The sequence below is a fragment of the Tachypleus tridentatus genome, chromosome 10 (assembly GCF_004210375.1).
Source record: "Tachypleus tridentatus isolate NWPU-2018 chromosome 10, ASM421037v1, whole genome shotgun sequence".
NCBI lineage: Eukaryota > Metazoa > Arthropoda > Merostomata > Xiphosura > Limulidae > Tachypleus > Tachypleus tridentatus.
Window position 1 is genome coordinate 82026523 of NC_134834.1, and position 22746 is coordinate 82049268.

The 22746-nt window shown below is 35.1% G+C and overlaps 1 protein-coding gene across 2 annotated transcripts; it reads left to right on the plus strand.

The window, feature by feature from the left end:
• Positions 1-5679: 5679 nt before the first annotated feature.
• LOC143229714 (uncharacterized) lies at positions 5680-20694 on the plus strand. 2 transcript variants are annotated; one of them, XR_013016020.1, is made up of 3 exons: positions 5680-6233; positions 15145-17509; positions 17544-20694. XR_013016020.1 is itself a non-coding variant. In XM_076462437.1 (2 exons), exon 2 carries the CDS (start codon positions 15454-15456, stop codon positions 16942-16944), a length of 1491 nt encoding a protein of 496 aa, XP_076318552.1. In that variant the 5' UTR covers positions 5680-6233; positions 15145-15453; the 3' UTR covers positions 16945-20694. The 2 variants fall into 2 exon arrangements, 1 of the variants encoding a protein (XP_076318552.1); XM_076462437.1 differs by having other exon boundaries at positions 15145-20694.
• The last annotated feature ends 2052 nt before the right edge of the window (positions 20695-22746 follow it).

The window sequence follows — 22746 nt, forward strand, 5'->3', positions numbered from 1 at the left end:
TAAAAGGTCCAGTGAACTCCTGACCCTTGCATGTAGTACGAACAAAATAATGTCCACGATTATTCAATGTATTATATATAATTATATATTATATACTGTGTTACACATTCATTTCCATCTTCTTGCATTATTTTACAATATTGCACATTTGATTTTTTTATTGTTTGATTTGTTACAATATTACGATTTCTGTTTCTGTTTTATTATAATGGCGTATTGGCTACTCTGTTTGATTTTATTGTTATTTTGCTGTTATATCATTGTACTACTGCAATATTATTTCTATTTTTTTACAATAACTCCCATATATGTTACTCTTCTAAGTTATACAAATATCCTTACTTTTCTATTTAACCTGTAACACCGTACTTAATCTGCAACACCTCACCTTTGGTGTAAGGACATTATTTTTCCTCTTAATATAGTTTTCGGTTTCTCTTTGTTTTTCTAAATATATTTTGTTTTACTTTCTCTTTTTCCAACTCTTTCTGTTTCAGGGAAAGTTTATCACCTTTGATTTGTTGAATTTATAAACATGGCCATTCTGTTGTACTATGTATATAACAGGCATTGCTCTATTGTTTATAGAAGAGTATTTTCCTTTGAATTATCAAAATTATCTGTAGAAGCTAGCAAATAAAACCCTCCGAAAAGAGGCGATGGATTATATTGTTATCTTTAAACCTTAATATATATTTCACATAAGAACATATGCTTAATTTAAGGTATTAAAAGGTATATAAAGAGCTTGAATTTAGCTCTAACTACATTAGAACAAATCGCAAATGAGGAAATGCTGTTATAGGTATAAGTAATTTTATTCTTCGTAATTACTGTTTGTAAAATGTCCAATAGATGGAGTTGTATTCTAAAAAAATATGCGATTAAGACTTTTTTCACTTACAACTGGTTTTTTTCTTTACTGAACAATTTAGACTGAGAATATTTAAACTACCCAATTTATCAGTAGTACAGCACACTCTAGTATCAGTAATGAATAAATATAATTATTTATCTTCTTCACACTATTTCTGTGTTGTATGATTCGTTTGTTTCGAATTTCGCGCAAAGCCACACGAGGGCTATCTGTGCTAGCCATCCCTAATTTAGTATGGTAAAACTGGAGAGAAGGCAGTTAGTCATCACCACCCATCGCCAACTGTTGGACTACTCTTTTTACCAATAAATAGTGCGATTGACCATCACATAACAACGCCCTTACGACTGAAAGGGCGAGCAAGTTTGGTGCGACGGGGATTCGAACCCGAATCGAGTGCCTTATAGTAAAGCCACATTGAGCTATTTGCTGAGTCCACCGAGCGGAATCGAACCTTTGATTTTAGCGTTGTAAATGCGCAGACTTACCACTGTACTAGCGGGGAACAAAGTATTATGAATTGACAAAACTACAAATCTCAAAGAAAATAATTTACAAACAAACATGCAACGCTTTATAAAGCAAACTTATTATGAACATTCGAAAATTTATTATTAATCAGGATATATCGAGAAGACGAAAAGTTTATTTTTATATTAAACAATAACGAGAAAGACATTTTTTTTTTTTTACTTTTTAAAGTTTTTCAGTATTGACTGAACGATATTATGTATTTGGTAATAGCAAAGCCACAACGAACTATCAGCTGCGTCCACCAAGGGGAATCAATTCCCTGGCTTTGAAGTTGTAAATACGAAGACTTACTGCTATCCCACAGTAGACCCGAAGGATGGAAATCATATTCAACAAAGAGACAAACCACTTCAGACAAATACTTTTTGTTTTGCTCTTTATTCTACTTGACGTTTCGGCGCACGCCCTTTTCAAAGTTCATTGACCTCAAAGAATCTCGACAAAGCCGTAAGTCGAAGCGTCGAGTATAATTTAAAAAAGAAAAAAGCTTGTCAAAAGTTATTTGTCGTCTTTCTTGAATATGACACATATTCTGATATTTGTTATTGAAACCTAGCTTGTCAAGGCTATTGAAGTGAAAGATTCCAGCATCAGGTTGGGCTGTGAAGCGAAATATCTTTATGCAGCAACATCACCACAATACGGAAAACTTAAAACTATATTTGTATTAAGAAACCGTCAGGGCAGTATTTTCTGAAGATCTGAAGTCAATCACGGGAATGAATATCTTGAACCAGATCCCAAACTAAGGCTGTTGCTCCATCCACTCTAGCACTTGGCTTAGACTGTCTGTCTCCGTTACTAGGGATCTTTATGCCGTAATCGACCCATTTCATGTCTTCTCGTTAGAAAGATAGCCTGACTGTCAGGCTTCTCGAATCTTCACCCAAGGCCATACAAGATATCTGTTAAAAACAGATTTGCTAGCGAGAAGGCAGTTAGTTAATAGCACTCACCGCCAATTCGTGGGCCATTCTTGGATGATCAAATAGTGGGATTTGATCGTTATAATTATAACGTACTCGTGACCCTATAACAAGGCATGTGACTTTTTGCCGACGGGACGCGAACCGTTAATCCTAAGATTCACAGTACGGTGACATAACTGTTATTCTACATACTTTTAGGCCCGGTATGGCCAAATGGGTTAAGGCGTTCGACTCGTAATCTGAGGGTCGCGGGCTCGAATCCCATTGCACCAAACATGCTCGCCGTTTCAGCCGTGGGAGGCGTTATAATGCGACGGTCAATCCCGCTATTCGTTGGTAAAAAAGTAGCCCAAGAGTTGGCGGTGGATAATGATGACTAGTTGCCTTTCTTCTAGTCTTACACTGCTAAATTATGGACGGCTAGTGCAGATAACCATCATGTAGCTTTGCGCGAAATTCAAAGACAAACAAACAAACAAATCTACTTACTTTTTAAAAGTAAATGGTCGAAATCACATCGGATGTTAATATCACTGTATTCTAATAGACCTTCTTCGTTTAATCTTTGTAAATAATATTATAAATTAATCTCATACACGAGTAAATACACTGTTTGTTTTTGACTTTGAATTCACAAAAAGCTACACGAGGGATATAGGTACTAGCCATCCCTAATTTAGCACTGTGAGACTGGACGGAAGGCAGCTAGTTATCACCACCAATAGCAACTCTTGGGCTACTACTTTACTAATGAATAGTGGAATTCACCATCACATTGTAACGCCCCCACGGCTCAAAGGGCGAGCACATGTTTGGTGTGTTGGGGATTCGAACCCGCGATCCTCAGATTACGAGTCGAGCGCCCTAACCACCTGGCCATGCCGGGCCTAAGTAAAGACAAATGAGCGATAGATAGATAGCCCAGTTAACCAACTAGAAATAAAGTTGGAGAGAATATGAAACACAGAAACCGTTCCTGTGTGGGCTTCAAAATCGAATCTTCAGAAAACCCGTACATCAGCGGTGGATCTAAAATGCAGTGCCATTACTGACAAGATGTTTATGCTTGAAAAACTGTGACTTCTCGTCGAAGTAAGTCACTTGTGATTCAGACAGACATGTGAGATAAAGAATCAGAAAATATGAGAAACAAGTTAAAATATATTGCCAATGTTTTATTATTAGAAATTATTATATCATAGTGTATATAAAAACTTGAATATAACTATCTGATTCACACATGAAATGACGAGCGATAGAATTACGTAGCGAAAAGCAAATATGGTATATATGTATAATAGTGGCCCTAAAGTAGGCCTAATTTTTGTTTTCCTGTATACACGTCTGCTCTCATAAACAGTCGTCACCTTTGAGACATATTTAGGTGTTATTCATTTTAAAGTGCAAAGCTGAATAATGGGTTACCCGCGTTGTGCTCAAAGCGTGTTTTGAACCCCATTCATTTAGCATTAAAAACAAGCAAGCTTACCGTTGAACCACCATATTATAATTGGTACTGGAACACCACCTATCATGGAGATCAAAGGCTATGTAAAATAAAAATCACAGAAACACGATTCTTCCAATGTCTTTCTCATTCTTATTTCTTTTATTATTAAATAAGATTTAGTCTTCCAAAAATTCACCGAGTTTTTGTAGTGTTTTTCCTGAGTGTGAGAACCATTCGGTACTTCTCATTCAAACACACCTTCCATAAGATTTAGTCTTCCAAAAATTCACCGAGTTTTTGTAGTTTTTCCTGAGTGTGAGAACCATTCGGTACTTCTCATTCAAACACACCTTCCATAAGATTTAGTCTTCCAAAATTCACCGAGTTTTTTGTAGTGTTTTCCTGAGTGTGAGAACCATTCGGTACTTCTCATTCAAACACACCTTCCATAAGATTTAGTCTTCCAAAATTCACCGAGTTTTGTAGTTTTTCCTGAGTGTGAGAACCATTCGGTACTTCTCATTCAAACACACCTTCCATAAGATTTAGTCTTCCAAAAATTCACCGAGTTTTTGTAGTGTTTTTCCTGAGTGTGAGAACCATTCGGTACTTCTCATTCAAACACACCTTCCATAAGATTTAGTCTTCCAAAAATTCACCGAGTTTTTGTAGTTTTTCCTGAGTGTGAGAACCATTCGGTACTTCTCATTCAAACACACCTTCCATAAGATTTAGTCTTCCAAAATTCACCGAGTTTTTGTAGTGTTTTCCTGAGTGTGAGAACCATTCGGTACTTCTCATTCAAACACACCTTCCATAAGATTTAGTCTTCCAAAAATTCACCGAGTTTTTGTAGTTTTTCCTGAGTGTGAGAACCATTCGGTACTTCTCATTCAAACACACCTTCCATAAGATTTAGTCTTCCAAAAATTCACCGAGTTTTTGTAGTGTTTTTCCTGAGTGTGAGAACCATTCGGTACTTCTCATTCAAACACACCTTCCATAAGATTTAGTCTTCCAAAATTCACCGAGTTTTTGTAGTGTTTTCCTGAGTGTGAGAACCATTCGGTACTTCTCATTCAAACACACCTTCCATAAGATTTAGTCTTCCAAAATTCACCGAGTTTTTTGTAGTGTTTTTCCTGAGTGTGAGAACCATTCGGTACTTCTCATTCAAACACACCTTCCATAAGATTTAGTCTTCCAAAAATTCACCGAGTTTTTGTAGTTTTTCCTGAGTGTGAGAACCATTCGGTACTTCTCATTCAAACACACCTTCCATAAGATTTAGTCTTCCAAAATTCACCGAGTTTTGTAGTTTTCCTGAGTGTGAGAACCATTCGGTACTTCTCATTCAAACACACCTTCCATAAGATTTAGTCTTCCAAAAATTCACCGAGTTTTTGTAGTGTTTTTCCTGAGTGTGAGAACCATTCAGTACTTCTCATTCAAACATACCTTTCAGTTTTAAATTTAACAACTTTTTTTTTGTACAAATTATGATATATTACGTCGTTTGAGTAATAATGTTTTTTTATCATCAATGTTGAAGTGTTATGGATACGTCACCACATGTCTAACATTAAGAACCTTTAGTGTATAAAAAGAAAGACGTCGTTTATGGGATTTCCTGATCACAAGAAGCGGATCTAGTTTTTGTTCCTATTCCAGGACTCGTGGGCTTTTCCATTACAAGATGAATAATCATAAGGCGGCAGCAGAGTTTTGAAGGTCAAAAGAGTTCTCCAAAACACATGTAATTTTCGCAACATACACCACCTTTATTGGATGTTATTGTAACTTTGGTGTTAAAGATCAGAAGACACTTCCCCCCTTACGGTGCAACATGTCAAAGGAACTGTAATTGGTTGAAACTGGAGCACTGTCATCTCACACAGACAAAACTGCAATTTCTATTGGCTGCTTTACTTCCATTGTCAACGTTTGTGCGTAATTTTAGGACCGTGATAGTTACCGACACGCGCAGGTTTACCCCACCTTCAAAGCAGGAACGTGCTCCCCATCTATCCTGCATCCTGACACACCACCGCCTGAGGGACAGGTGTGAGGGAGGGGGTACTGGGGGAGGAAGAGGGAACAATAAAATTTTCGTCAGGAGTTTGTGGTGATCAATACCTGTGACGAGGCGCTACCATTGGGCGTTGGTCGAGCGTATTTGCATTTCATGCATTAAAAGCAGGTCACAAGGAGAAGAGAGCGGCATGCCTGACGCGCAATTCGTTTAGATCACAATAAGCAGTGGATCAGAAACCCTAACGCGCGTGTGAAAACTACCGAATAGTTTGTAAGCACATGGCTCGAGCTATATACCTTGTTCTACACTCTATGGACTTTGTAATGAATGTACAATCACGGTCTAACAGCTTTAAGTAATTACATTCGAATAAGTGAATCTGTTCAATACAAGTCCGATGATAAAAACGTAAGTATGGCTTGAATGATATCTAATTAGTTGTGTATCTTGCCCATTGCCTGTAATTCCATTAGAGATTTGTAGGTAGTTATACCCAACCTAAAACATTAACACTTAAAGAAAACAATTTTACTGTTTATCAGTTGGCACATAATTAAGCAACTTATATATATCAAAGCTTTTAAACTAAGATTTCTTTTAATGATTGAAATAAAGGGTCATAATTTTAATATTGCAATTTTTAAGTGAAATTACCCCGAGGTCACAAAAATGGGGGGTGGTTTTATCAAGAATATTTTAGATTTTATTAACGTGCAAACACGATCAAGAATGTAATTAATAAGGAAAAGTTAAATAAAAGAACAGCGCAAATAACGAGAAACAGCGTGGAAGAAACAAGTTAAAATTTAATTTAAAGTAACGTAAAACAATCTTAGCAGGAATGATAACTATGACTTTAACGGTGACAAGAAAACCTTATGAGCGATAAGAACAAAGTATGATACGAGCTTAAATCTAAATAAAGATATTATGAACGAGAATAACAAAAAATTCACTGAAAGAATAATAAAAACTATTGAAAGTAAAGAAAATAAACTCGCTAGGGTTAACTTTAAGAAGATAGAATATAAAAAGAATAACAACCCTAAACTCGAAAGACTTAAATTTAAAGGATCTCGTAGTAACTAGCGGGGAAACATCGATGTGTTATGTAACAGCCCCTAGTTACACATCAAGGTGAATCACACTCTGCTTCTCAGAACAACTCCTCAGGATAATCTGAAAGGTCCTAAGCTTATACGGGTAACCACAACATTTTCTTTCAGAAGTTGTACAGCTCATTCAGGTGACTTTAAAATAAATGAAGACCAAAATCACACAGTAAGCCTATTAAAGCAGTAAAATGAATGGATTTTCAACCCATGATTACGTCAGTACAACAACAAATAAAATGTTAACGTCCTAGAGGGACGTATACAGAAATATGATATATTTAAATTATTTATTCAGTTTCATACGAGTTTTAAAACAAGGTACAAAGTATAGGTTTGACAGTCGTATAAATTATCTTATTAGAACGATTGAATTAGGGTGAAAAGACTTAATCTTATTAACAAGAAACAATTCAACTGTACATCAGATAATTCTGGCATATCCTTTTGTTTCGTTACACGTTAGTTGTGCACGTTTCTTACATGCAGTCGTTTACACTCGCTCCTGGCCCGGCATGGCCAGATTGTTAAGGCACTCGACTCCTAATCTGAGGGGCGCGGGTTCGAATCCCTGTCGCACCAAACATGTTCGCCCTTTCAGCCGTGGGGCCGTTACAAAGTGATGGTCAATCACACTATTCGTTGGTAAAATAGTAGCCCAAGAATTGGTAGTGGTTGGTGATGACTAGCTGCCTTCCCTCTTGTTTTACACTACGAAATTAGGGACGTCTAACGCAGACAGTCCTCGTGTAGCTTCGCGCGAAATTCAAAACCAAACAAGCAGTCGCTCAAAGTTATACTACCACTAAATTTGAACTTTCTGTAGTTATCTTGTTATTCAGACTAGTGGTTATTTAAATTTCACATACACAAAAGAAACGAAAACCGAAAAAAAATGGTAAGTACGTGTTAGATAAGTTGTTGTTTGAGCACAAAGCTACGTAATTGGTTATATGCACTCTATACACCACGGGTAATCGAATCCCCGGTTTCTAGCGTTTTAAGTCCGTAAATATATACATATGCTCTTCGTTTTGTCTTCTTATTGATGTATCTTTAGTTCAATGTGTGATGTTTTTCATTTGAAATAAAATGTTTAATATGTTCTACTGGATCCTTTTTATAGTGCAAACATGATTATATAGGATAAGATTGCTTCAGGAGGAGAATCGATTCGAAAGTTCTTAAATAAAGAATTGTTAAATTTATTTGGTAAGAGCTCATTATTTCATCAGCGTTATATTTAGTCCTAAGAAATTACTGACAACTGATTTGAAAGGCCTAAACAACCTCTAAATTGCACAAACATTTATTAGTGAAAAATTATGCTGTGTTGTAACCGCTTGAGATTAAGACCAGGTTAGCAGAATGATAACATTTCACAATTTACTGTATAATCTAATTGTCATAAGAAGAAAAATTGTTGATTACATGGCAATTCCTTTTCTGTTTAATTTTTCAGTTTGGTAATGCATTTGTAACCTAAGCATGAGTAGTTAAGAGAAAAAAAAATTAAAAATCATGTCTTAAGTTTTATTGTCTTGTGTTTTGAAAATCGGTGTAATAATTTTAGCAATGTTCTTCTTGTTTAAATGCCTGTGTATTCAGAAAACGAAGTGTGTGAAACAAAATGAAAATGACACGATAACCATAGGGATAATAAATAATCAATAATAAAGTGTATTTCACTGAATGTGAAGTTCACAAGTTAAAAATATTTTATATTATTTACCACTACATAACAGGTCCGAGGGAAGTTATTCTGTAGTATAAAGTGTGTGGGGTGTGTGTTTTCTTATAGCAAAGCCACATTGGGTTGTCTGTTATATTCACCGCGGGAAATAGAACCCCTGATTTTAACCTTGTAAATCCGTAAACGTACCGCTGTTCCAGCTGGGGACCTGTCGTATTGAATAAACACACACATCTTTAATATTAAAATAATGCCCCTCGCTCTGTCCTTTCTTACTGACGTATCTTTAGTTCGATACGTGATGTTTTCGTTTGAAAAAATGTGATTAATATGTTCTATTTTAACTCCAGTTTCTGGTTAGTAAATGATCATTTTATGGTACATTGTTTCGTGTTTGTTACATAGTTATTACTATTTATTGCGTTGAAAATATTACACTGATCTTGTTTATACATTTTATACACTGTTATAACAACAATATTGTTACCTATAACCATATTGTATCCATTATCTACGTAATGTTTTATAAATACAGTATTGTTGTTAACTACGACGGTAATCTAATTTTTACTTCTGTAACATTGTTATTCAACAGCATTGTTGTAACCTGACTTTTTTGTTGTTGCTGTTGTTTTTGAATTAAGCACAAAGCTACACTATGGGCTATGTTCTACCCACCACGGGCATCAAAACTCGGTTTTTAGCACTCTAAGTCCACAGACATATTGCTGTGCTACTGGAGGCCTTTCTTTCTGTAATATTTCTATATACAAATTGGTTAACGAATAAAGTATTGCTGATACTTATTGCGTAAGTTCTATCGATCGTATCACTCTCTGTATTATTATGATACTAAACTATCGGTGTCATCTTAAACTAACTCTATTACAATTGTACCGAATTTCAGCAATATGTAATATTGATTTTAGTAACATTTGTTTTTGGTTTTGAATTTCGCAAAGCACAAGGGCTATCTGCACTACCCGTCCCTAATTTAGCAGTGTAAGACCACAGGAACGACAGTTAGTCATCACGACTCACCGTCACTCTTGGGCTACTCTTTTACCAACTAACAGTGGGATTGACCGTAAAATTATAACGCCCCCACGGCTGATAGGGCGAGCATATTTGGTGTGACTGGGATTCGAACCCGTAGTAACATTTTATTAGTCCAGACGAGAGGTTTGAAACGACCGTACGACAAATGTAGTTCAAAATTTAAGTAGATAATTTTAAATTATCTCCAGAGTCTAAGGTAATGTTTCATCACGTTTTTTTACGGTCCAAGCCTTTCCATTCTTTATTAGTTTTTATATTATATTTATTTTTATTTTATTTAAAGAAGGCTCGAGGTAAAAAATACCGTTTTCATATTTTTTAAAAAGGACAACGAACATAATGTGATAGTTATTGTCGACAAAAATAGGTCATAGCAAAACACAAAAACTAACAAACGATTGTTTTAGATAGATATCAAACACCTGTCGAAGACAAACTTATCTTTATGCGTAAGCTTAAGACGGTAAGAACGGTTTTGTTTTTGCTGCCTCCAGGCTGTTATTGGTTACAATGAGGATTTGAAATGTAGCCTCGAAAGAAAACCCGATTTTTACTGCGTATCTGTCTCATGGTGATACAAATAGGCCTACATTTAAAAGCCCGAAGTGGTACTAGATGTGATATCTCTTGCTCAGAGTGCATTTATGGTGAGAACTGATTAAAACGTTTGTAGCTCCAGTAATACGATCATCATATAGTTTATATATAGCGAGATAATTAAAGAAAATTAAAGCTAGTAAGACAATCATTCGTTGAATATGAATTTTGGAAAGTAACCTGTAATTAAAAATCAAGCAATAGGCGAGTGTGAATTGAATGAGACGATTGCGTACGAGTCATCGTATACATATTGTAAATGTAGTTTTTCTTGTTAGATATAGCTTTTGTATACTTTTTACTTGTTATATTTTTAGCAATTAATTTCTAAAGCCTGAAGAAGTCGTAAGAGGGCATTCCAAGTATTAAAAAAAAATTAAAGCATTTCAATACGTAACAAATAAATTCACTTAACCAAAATTTATCACTTTAAACATTAATTACAAATAATAAATATATAATTCAACTACTTCACAGGTCTAAGCTTTTAAGGACCATACTATATCTGTTTCCTAAATCCTCAGCACCAAGACAAGCAAACTGCTGATCCTTTTGTTTTTAATTCAAAATATATGCACGAGCGCACACACGCTCACGTATACCAGTGACCAGCAATAATTATATATAAAGGCGTTAAAATAAAACTCACTAAGCTTTATATTTTATTTTATGCAACAAAATTTTTAAATTGAATACATCTCAAGAGAAAGTTCATGTTTTGAACATACATACAATATACTTGGTACTTCATAAAGGGAAGACTCGTGTGAAAAGCCACCTAGCGGTGAAGATAATTTTTAGATTTCGATCGTTGAACGATGAGTATGCTACGAACTCACTGTTTATAAAAAAGAAAGAAAGAAAGATGCTTTTGTGGTATTCGATTCGATGGTCAGTCATTTTTGTTCGCAGAATTTTTGTTTTGTAATGGCGGACACCTCCAATTCTTTGTCGTTGTTGTTTACATCTCTCGTGTGTTTAAGACTCCCCTCCAGTATCATAGTCCATTGTGTAGCTTTATTCTTAATTACAGACAAACAAATTCATGTGTTCAAAGAACCTTCTCTTGAGGTTTAGGATGTATTTAATTTGAAAACTTTGTTGCATAACACGAAATATAAATTTGAGTAGGTTTTACTTTAACGCGTTTAGGCCCGGCATGGCCAGGTGGGTTAAGGCGGTCGACTCGTAATCCGAGGGTCGCGGGTTCGAATCCTCGTCACACCAAACATGCTTGCCGTAGGGGCGTTATAATGTGACGATAAATCACACTATTCGTTGGTAAAAGAATAGCCCAAGAGTTGACGGTGGGTAGTGATGACTACCTGCCTTCCCTCTAGTCTTACACTGCTAAATTAGGGACGGCTAGTGCAGATAGCCCTTGAGTAGCTTTGCGCGAAATTCAAAAAACAAAACAAACAAACAAATTAACGAGTTTAAATATAATTTTTGTTGATTGCTGGTATATGTGTGTGCGTGTGCGCGCATATAATTTGTATTTGCAAAGATAGAAACAGCAGTTTGCTTGCCTTAGTGCTGAAGTTTTAGCAAATATATGTAGTATTGTCGTTAAGACCTCTGGCCTGTAAAATTAAGCTATTTTTGACACATTAGATCCGACATTATTATCACTGTGTCCGATTCAAAATTCAATTTTTGAGGAAAAATGTATATCCAAACTACTTAATTACCCTATTCCACATAGGTTATTAAAGTTTGCCACAAATGGGGGAGCAGATTTCAAAAATGAAGATGGCGCCCAATACCGATGAGGCTTTGGATGTTTATAGACTTCCAAAGCTTGACCCCGAAAATGTACTGACCAGACATCTTTGAGGTCATCGACATACCAAATTGATCCAATTATTTTCGATTTTACGTACTTAGTTCAGACAACTAAGGTGTTTTTTTTTCTTTCTGTACGTTGTTTGGTCGCCATATTATATCACTAGGGAATCTAAACTACAAATAATAACACCAAAATATGTGTCCGATAGAACTATATCCTTACTAATTGTATATTCAGTATACCCTCAGCCACTACATAACCCTCTTCATTGCGTTAGTTTAGTTTATTTCAATTAAAGAAAAAGCGGAAGTTTCAGGTTTTAGAAATGGAACACCATTGCAGAAGTTATGTTTCTTTAGTAATTGCAACCATTGAAAGAACATTTATAGCTTTTAAGCCTAGTTTCCACTGCCTGGTTCATTACAAGAAAGTTTCTCTGATTATTTCGCTTTTGTAATGAGCTACAGCAATTTTGTTTAACAAAACGCATCCAAGAGATTAGATGTTTCAAAGTGAATCCAGTCAAGTGATACAACAAAGACATAAGAAGCCAAGATTTTCTACGAATGTTCAAAAGACCAGTCTTCTTTTCAGTTGTTTCAACTAAAACCCAGACTACAGAAGTCCAGCACTGCCCTACTTACTCCCTTTATTTGAGCAACCTGTCCTCTTTGGTTCCTATGGAGTTACGAAGACGAGTTACGTTACTCGTAACATTCGTTTTCTGCACTTTGGCTTTTCTTTGGTTTCGTAACTTTGTTACAATAATTTTTTCAAGAGATTTTTAAAAGTAAGATAGACATTGTTTCCATAAACTGACATTTATGTTTTACAGTTTTGATAGTATTCATGATTTTCATACCTCTCATATCCAAAACTAGTTCTATATTTTAGAGGATGGGAGAAATATGTAATAAAAAAAGTCTTCAGCTAATCTGCATACAAAATAGTTCCACAGAGAAGATTTTTGCATATGTTATAGAGCACAAAATTCCGGTTTTAAACAATGCCAAATACAACTTGGTACTTTTTTTTTTTTGAGTAGGCCCTGTTTTTAAGGTTCAACGACCACACTCAGAGCAAACACAGACAAATGATAGTATCCTGAAATAACACAATGTTAGCCAAGGCTATGTAGAAACTATATGGACAGTGAACCAATGTAAACCTAGAAAATGTGCGATTTTCAAACTGTGTTTTGAAACCAACACCAAAAGCAATTTACAGTGCAGGATAGAATTAGCTTTTAAAAATAAAAAAGGCGAATCATTTTCGTGCAGTATTTAAACTGTTTTTACTGTGAAAGTTGTTTACAATGTGTAAAATTAACTTTTATTAGCATCGTTCACTCATTTGGATTAAGAGCCTTCTATAACCTGAACTACTGTAAAATGCCGATCTACGATACCTTACTGATAGGTTATGTATCTCATTCAACAAAATTTCATTTTGTTGTATTATTAAAGGGGAATGGAGGGAGGCGTAGACTTTCTTTTATACTTACTTAAGAATCGGTATTTGCATATCATTAAAAATACATTTCTGGTCTGGTTTCTATTTCTGTGTAGAAATACTGGGGTCGATACGATAAGGCAATGTGCTACTTTATAATGTTATATGAATAGAGCAACTCAAAATATCAGAATACAACTATTTATTAAATGGATTATAAAGTTGTACGCTATCGTATACTAGTTTTTTTCTTTGGAATAATTTGGTTAGCATTCTATTGAGTTCACAGTTTTCAGAAATAGCAAACTAGCTTACTTTTTTTGATAGACCTGAAGACGAAAGGCGGAAGACTTTCGAAACGTTATCCTCTACATTTGCGTCTCCACCACAGGCAGTTCCGTCCATTCCACAGTTTCATCATACCTCACTTTCATTTTAGACAAGTATTGCTCAGAAGTCTTTACATGAATACAAAACTTCTTGTGATTTGCAAGTTTAACGTTACAACTTCGCTTACTGATCAGTACCTATCACAATATCAGGAACCGACTTACTGAACTGAGACACAGCAATTAACCGACGAGCACTCAAAATAGATGAAACTATTCTGTTTTCTACATACAGTTAACGCAATGAAAATGCATAACTTTTCACAAATCAACCATCTCACAGTGGTATTAGTTGAAATAAGTTTCTGAAATGTGTGTATAACATGATATATTGGTTGTTGTTGTTTTTTATTAAGAACAAAGCCACACATTGGGCTATCTGTGGTCTGCCTACTGTGAGTATCGAGACATGATTCTAGCGTCGGAAGCCTGTAGTGTTACTGCTACATTTAAGAATAGTTTATAGTTAATCGACCATTACTAAGATACAGTTCGTTTCCCATGATTCATGATATTTGTTTAATTATTCAGTCGATTAGAAACAAAATACTTTAGGTATAGTAATGCAATCTTCTAAAATATATTTTATAAATACTATATAAAATACAACATTATATGCTGTTTAACTTTTATAAACAATATGCAAAGATCTGTAACTTATGGGATACGTTATTAACACATTGCACATCTACACGATATTTTTTCTCCATTTTAGTCTCCAGCTTCCCTGAAATATCTTAAAACCACTTTAAACTATTTTTTTCTAATGTTTTCGTTTTCTTGGAATTTTTAATTTAAAATATTGAGTTTAGTGAACAGCCTGAAGATATATATGTATAACTGTGAGTGCGACTTAAAGTTGCTTGTATTTTTATGTACGTTTTGTTTTGTGGATTGTTAAGAATCATGAAACAAATTAATTTAGTAAATTTTCTCACTTTTAATTTTTTGAATTATTTTATATTTTTCGACCTTGAACAATACAAGTTTCCATTCTCTAAAAATAAGACTGTGACAAGGAATTTCTAAACTTGGGTATTATACATTAACAGCCGCGAGATGGCCAAGAGTGTCTCTAATATTTTGTTATTTTATTTTCTTTCACAAACATTCAAAACTACCTATTTCTCGATACTACTTTTGTTGAAATAATAGAAAGTAGGTACAAATGAAGTTAATGTTTACGCTAGCATTTACTTTATCTAATTGCTTTACTTTTTTATTTCAGAATAATTGGAGAAAAGAAAGAAAAATAATCTGAAAATTACACGAACACAGTTTTCTAAGTGTGATATCATCAACTATTGCAATAATTTGGTCTTGCGGTTGTTACATGCTGTCACCCTTTATTTTGTTACGTTCTTCAGACACTGTTGAATTCGGCGAATGTTTCAGACTGTTGAACTTTTCGGGATGCTGAATGGATGGCAAGCTTTAGTTGACACACGAAGTCGCAGTTTCTAGAAAACTACTCGTTTCGTAACAGAGAAAGGGTTTCTACACTAGCATCATATTAGTTTCAGTCTCTCACTTTTATATGTCTGTTATAGGCAATACAATGATGTTACCAATGCCTCCTTTAAATGGAATGGACATACCATTCGATCTTTCGCAAAACAAAGCCAAGCAGACAGCCGAGAACTGTCTAGAATACAGACCAAACTTCAAGAACGACGCTGCGGTCAACGAACCTCTTGATCTCCGTATTTCATACAAAAAGAAGTTAATGTTTGTGGAGCGAGAAGCTGATCAGAAGCAGTTGTTTGGATCTGTAGAGAAATTTAGGAAAGTCCATAAGTCGCGCCTGTTTAGGTCTTTTGATAGGCCTAATGAGCCTTGGCAGAAACACTTATTTCGGTCTTTTGATAGGCCTAATGAATCTTGGAAGAAACACTTACTTGGATCTGTAGACATGCCTAGTGAAGCTTATAAGCCACACCTGTTTGTATCTGTAGACAAGTCCAAACCTCTAAACTTTCATTCAGAAGAAACGCTTGACCTCCAGTCAACCCTATCAGATGTAACATACCCACATGCCATTCATCCTGCGTACCAAACTGCGCATCACAATGCGCTCTTCAAAGGCGTACCAAACAGTATGATTTCTTCCTTTCTACCACGCCACCCGTTTCTGGGATCACTCTTCAACAATCCTTCGTCGATCGAATTTGTTAGAGCACACATGGAAAATCTGGAGAATCCCATTCCAGATCTGTTGCAGCCCCATTCCAATAAAGTTAAAGAGCGTTATACCTGTAAGTATTGTGGAAAGCTGTTTCCTCGATCTGCAAACCTAACTCGCCATCTTCGTACTCATACAGGAGAACAGCCGTACAAGTGCAATTACTGTGAGCGATCTTTTAGCATCTCTTCGAACCTTCAACGTCACGTCCGTAACATTCACAATAAAGAAAAGCCATTCAAGTGTTCGCTATGTGACCGTTGTTTTGGGCAACAGACTAACCTGGATCGCCACCTTAAGAAGCATGAATCAGATGGTCCAACAATCCTGGATGATTTCCCCAAAACACGTAACGTGCAGCAAAAGAATGAGAAATATTTCGCGGAAATTCGTAATTTTGCCGGGAAAGTAGCGGAAAACACTTCTGAAAAAGCAGGGAACGTGACGTCATTACAATCTACTTTTAGTATAGTAAACCAGTTGAACAGAAAGACGGCTTCATCATCTTCAACGGACAATAACTCGACTTCTCAGCTGCAGCTACCACCAGGAGGGGACAGTCTGTGTGCGGAAACTTCAGTGAAGAAAACAAGGCTAGATTCTGGAGGCGATTCCCCCTTATCAACAATGACTTCATCATCAAAGAATTCAGTTTCAACAGCATGCGAATTAGAAAACGATAGAGAGATTGTCTCGGAGAGACAGAACAAAACATTGACTGGTCCAGCTACTCTACGTTTGAAGATAGTCTCTCAAGCTCAAAACACTGACAATAATGATTCGAAAAGTAGCAAAGAAGCCGAATATCAAGAGGATAATGACAGAAAGAGAGAAACAACAAAATAATTTCATTGGTTATCGTAGAGTGACGTTGCTCAATTCATTATTCTTCTATGCTCAGAAATAGCCATAGAGTCTAGTCAGACCATTTCTGTAATTGATCTGATCGAAAAACCTTTGACAGGAGTTAAATATTTTTAACGTGACGTTCTTTAACATTTATTAACGATTTCAGTATGGAATGTTACATGATCTCATTCCAAACTGTCGCGATTATAGAAAGATGTTTAGGTAACTCTTTCAGCGCAAATACAATCTAGTCAAAAACATGGTAAAGAAAACTTGCGTATAAAACTAAAAAAATAATCCATTTGTGATGGTACATTAAAGAATATATCAAAATATATTATAATAAAAGTTTTATACATTTTTAATATGAAATTTAGATATGCTATTTCTATATATAAACAAATCAAATGTGAATTACTCAGCATACAAATAGATCGTGTATATTTCCTTAAACTATTTTAAACAAAAGTATGTCAAAAATGGACTAGTTACATACGCACATAAATGTTGGGGCTTGCCAAGATTACATTGTATTGAAATTATCTGAAATAGGATTGATGAGGCACTTTTAATATATCTGAAATAGGATTGATGAGGCACTTTTAATATAGAAGACGACTTTACCTTGGTCATTTTTGGTCAGTGGTTAGCTTGCACGGAATATCAATCTGAGGGTTCTTGGCTTGCATTCCACTGTTGCAAAACCACCTCCTCATTTTGAGTTCGTAGGTGCGTTATAAGAGTAACTATCAAATTCCACTATTTGATCAGACTAGAATAATCCAAAAACCGGCAGCGGATGCTGCCTTCTTTTCTAGTCTATCTATTGAAAATTGGGTATGGTTATGCGCAGATAACGCTTTGTGTGCCTTTGGGCAGGAAAGACAGACACAAAAACTAACATTTTATTTTATATCATTAGTATTGATTTCTGATTATTTTTATAACATTTATTTCCCGTGACCGGTATATGTTTTTCCGGTTTGTTTATGTAAGTCGAAAGAAAATCTTATCTCTATGTTAACTAGAACGATGTATGCTAGGTTTTATTTGTGGAGTAATTATAGCGTATGCTATATCATGGATAGAATATGTAGGCTTAACGCACGTGCGTATAGCTCACAACCAATCAAAGTTTGGATGCAATATTTAAAGGTCAATTTTCTTATAATTAACAGTTATGTGTATGATTTTTCTACCTTTAACGTTTGGGTAGGAAAAAAAACCAAAACGGCCTACTAACCAGCACGTGCACTGGAGTGTTTGTTGCAACGGAAGCTTTGTTCTTTATCAATGCGTAGGCTTATAATTTTCATGATAATTTCTAAAAGTTATCCATGACAATATGTATAAAGTACTCATGAGCATTTATATAAGGTATCCATGACAAATTTTTCAAATATCTCTATTATATTTTGTAGGTTTAATATTCTACTCAGGGAATTGTCCCATGACTTTTTTCCATGTTATATGACGATTAACTGATTCTTCAGTAATACGCAAGGTAGGAATTTATTTACTACAAAAACTGAGTTAATAAGACGACCGCGTAAGCTTCTGTGTATTTGTCTCAAAGATATGTTTTTTACAACTGTATAGACTGTCATACACAAAAATGTAATGATTATGCTAGAACTAGCAGCATCGATGTCAAGTTTAGGGGAAGCAAAAGTATTTGGAAAAAAAAATCCACAAATTATAGAAGAGATTAAAGGATAAGATGGAAGACCGCGAGAACAGATGGACATTAAAAGAGTTAGAAATAAGGAAAATAAACAAAGAAAAGGAACTGATAAAGTGGGAGAGCAAAAAACATTAAGAAAAAAATTATACACTGAGTAACAGAGATACGGGAAGAATGATTGAAACTGGAAAATGCAGTTAATGGTCAATAGAAAGTGAAGGTGATTGGGGTTGGAGAGTAAGTCTACAAATCTGTCGCTACATTTGAGGAAAGACTCGTGCTGTAAATATGTCGAAAAAAAACTTTTCTTAGCCTAAAGCGATATAAAGTTGTTTTTTTATCATTAGCAAATGAAATTTTGTGTTAGTGGCTATAATTGAGGTTCATCTTCCTTTCGCTATCATTTATCTACATATCCAGTGTAAAGAAAATTATTTACGTGAGTGCTGTGTTAACAGTGGATAACACTCGTATACTGAATCAAGGCTTTGGTATTCATGTCAAAGTTACTTTGAGATTCAACTGCATAGCAGTCGGAGTTGAACAGAAGTACAGGAATATTTTGCTAGTATTTAAGCTACTTGTTTTTGAATGTTTTTGAGTGTAGTGTGACTGCTGTTGCTCATCTCTGCAATACTAAATACGATATGAAGTTGACCCTTTGAGGGTTTCGTTTATAATGAAATATACATATACGATACCATTACTTTCAAAATTGCATCTTTTCTTAATTGAACGTATGTTGTAAAGTATGCTATACAACACCTCTATTTAGAATTTTCAGTTTTGTTATTGAGATAAGTAAATTTTTACCATGACTCATAAGTTTTATGAAATTATATAATAAGTATACTGATTACTATTGCATACATTTTGTTACTTTGGATAACAATTGAAAGGTTTTTTTTTTTAATTTGCGTAATTATTAAGGTAAAATTTAGAAATATAAAAATTAAACATTCCAATTTCCTATTAAAAACTTAACAACTCTTAAATGTGTGAACTTGTTGAAACATGAGAAGCAGAGGAAAACATGACAATGTGAAATTTGTGCCTTAAACTCTCATTATTTTCTTGGTAATAAATTTTCAGTGGTTTCTACAAAGTCGTCTCCCAATGTTATTTTATTAGAAAAATAACCGTCCTACCTACCTTGTTTATATGATAAACATGAATGATGATTATAAAAGTGTTGTTTGATAATTGTAACATGATCTTGAGTATTTTGGTAGGAATAATTAAGTGGAAGTGTTCTGACAGAAGAACATTTATTTATATGACTTTATATTCACACTGGACAGACACGTCTTCAAGAATTAACCTAATTTTATTATATTAAAGAAACAGTGCAAAAGTAATGAGACGAATGTGAAAGTTAATGTATATTTTTATAGTTTTTCTATAAATATAAAGTTTGAAGGTTTTCATTTATGTATTTGTCGCAAATAAGGCAAACAATTCTTTCAGAATAGCGTACAAGATAATGTAAGTAGATAGATACACACAAAGTAACATAACTAAGTGCATAGCTAAAGTTACACAAGTAGGTAGGTACACAAGAACTAAGACAACTAAGTACATAGATGAAGTAATTCAGGTAGGTGTTTGGAAATAAGCTTCATTTTTTACACATCCATATAGTTCTAATATTTATTCGAATGTCTACAACGTTAATAGATGTTCCTCTTCCAACGTCCTACACACCTGTCGCATCATGTTGAATATCCCTACTGACCGACTGGTTATACACCATATCTTATCGTCTGTTCTTTGTCACACCACTTTACAAAACATTTAATAATAAAATCATTACATCTGTTAATATTTATTCATCTATTGCAAATAATTATATATTTCAGAATACTATATGACTTATATTTTGTCACCCAGTAATCTATCAGATGCCATTTTTTAATCCACTAGTCATTCACATATTTCGTCTTCTAGTTATACTCTCCAATGACATCTTGCTAGTTCCCATCACTTATCCATTCTTTATCACTAATCTATAACTTTAATACGTTGTATTACATTATGTAGCAAAATCTGTATATTTTCTTGTTCCTGGGCAGAGAGTTTTATTTCCCAATTGCTTATGGCTAAAGTAAATGAAAAAAACACTTATTTTTCTCTTTAAAGTTTGATTTTGTGACCTGGGTAATGAAATTTTAAAATTTACCCATTTTCCAGAACATTCCAGTGCTGAGTAGCTCAGAGAATTTTCAAGAACTTTCTAGAATATTATAGAACTTACGAGAATTTTCAAGAACTTTTAGAAATTTCTAGAACTTTCCATAGTAATATATATATATATATATATAAACAGTAGTTCGCCACTCACCACTTCAGTTTAGTTCTAGCTGCCAAACTGAACAAAAAAAACCTATCTTATTTTATCAGAGATGGCATCAAGAAGCTCTAAGCATTTTGCAGACACATTCTGCTATGTATGGGACTAATTTATCAAAACAAGAGCGATAAAGTACTCTGTGACAGCATCTGCTAAAACGTGTGAAGCCCACAAGGCATATTTCGGCATACCTGTCGGAGATCAAGACAAACCCTGGGCACCTCATTTTACCTGCGAGCACTGAAAAACAAACCTCCAGAAGGTAAGACGGACAATCTTGTTTGAATAGTAAGATTTTATATTATGCAAATTTTAGGCCTTTTAAAGTTTAAATAATTTTCGATGCACCTCAAAGAGAAATACAACAGCGTCAAGACCTTGCTAGAAGCCTTTAAGTATGATAAGTATGGCTGGGAGGTTATCGGAGACTTCAAAATGGTAGCATTCCTGATGAGTCTCCAAGGAGACTTTACCAAGTTTCCCTGTTTTCTTTGCCTTTGGGACAGCAGGGACACCGCAGTGCACTACAACAGGAAGCACTGGCCACAACAGACCGAGTTCTCTGCGGGGAGGCACAATGTCAAGTGTGAGCCACTAGTGGACCTACAGAAGGTATTGTTCCCACCATTACACATATAATTGGGTCTTATGAAATAATCTGTCACAGCTCTTGATAAGGAGCCTGCAGTCTTCAAGTACCTTCGAGACTTCTTCTCTAAGCTGGTGCCTTCGTTCGACCACAAATAAAGAAGATCCTGGAGTGCACAGAATTCCCTAAGAAGCTCAGTAGGAAGGAAAAACAGTTCGGGGCAGCTTTGTCGCAGTGGTTTGGGGCTTCTTGGGCAATCACAAGGCCTAAAATTATGTGGAACTGGTTGAGGCTCTGGTGAAGAACTACGGCAAAATAGGCTCCAAGATGTCCCTGAAAGTCCATATCCTTGACACTCATCTTGATAAATTCAAGGAGAACATGGGAGCATACTCAGAGGAGCAAGGCAAGCGCTTCCACCAAGATATAATGGACTTTCAAGAGCATAACGAAAACATGATGGGAGACTATATTTGGGGGCTGATACGTGAAAGTGATTTACATTACAGTCGCAAATCTCAAAAAACTACTCACTTCTAAACATTTTTGTTCATTTTTGGAATAACTTTAGTATAAATACATGTATATCTTGATTCATATGTTGTTTTATTCAGGTCTTACGTAAATTTGTTTGTTTGTTTTGTTTTTGAATTTCGCGCAAATTGTTTTTTTTGTTTTTTAAAATTTCGCGCAAAGCTACTCGAGGGCTATCTGTACTAGCGTCCCTAATTTAGCAGTGTAAGACTAGAGGGAAGGCAGCTAGTCATCACCACCCACTGCCAGCTCTTGTGCTACTTTATTACTAATGAATAGTGGGATTGACCATAACATTATATTGTCCCCACGGCTGAAAGGGCGAGCATGTTTGGTGCGAAGGGGAATCGAACTCACGGCCCTCAGATTGCGATTCGAACGCCTTAACCCACCTGGCTATGCCGGGTCTCCATATGTAAATGCAAATGTCTAAATTTGCCAGTTTTTACAGAGAAAATAGGTTAATTTCTAAATTTCATTATCCAGGTCACCAAAGCAAAATTTGAAGGGAATAATGGACAGTTTCTGTACTTTTACAACATAAGCAATTAAGAAATAACACATACTATCCAGGAACAAAATTTGTGTTACATAGTGTTATTAATTAAACCAATATGGTTTATTACAGATAGAATACTCTTC

What these genes read in the sequence shown, in the direction of transcription:
- LOC143229714 (XM_076462437.1), top strand. Translation starts at nt 15,454, where the DNA reads ATGTCTGTTATAGGCAATACAATGATGTTACCAATGCCTCCTTTAAAT.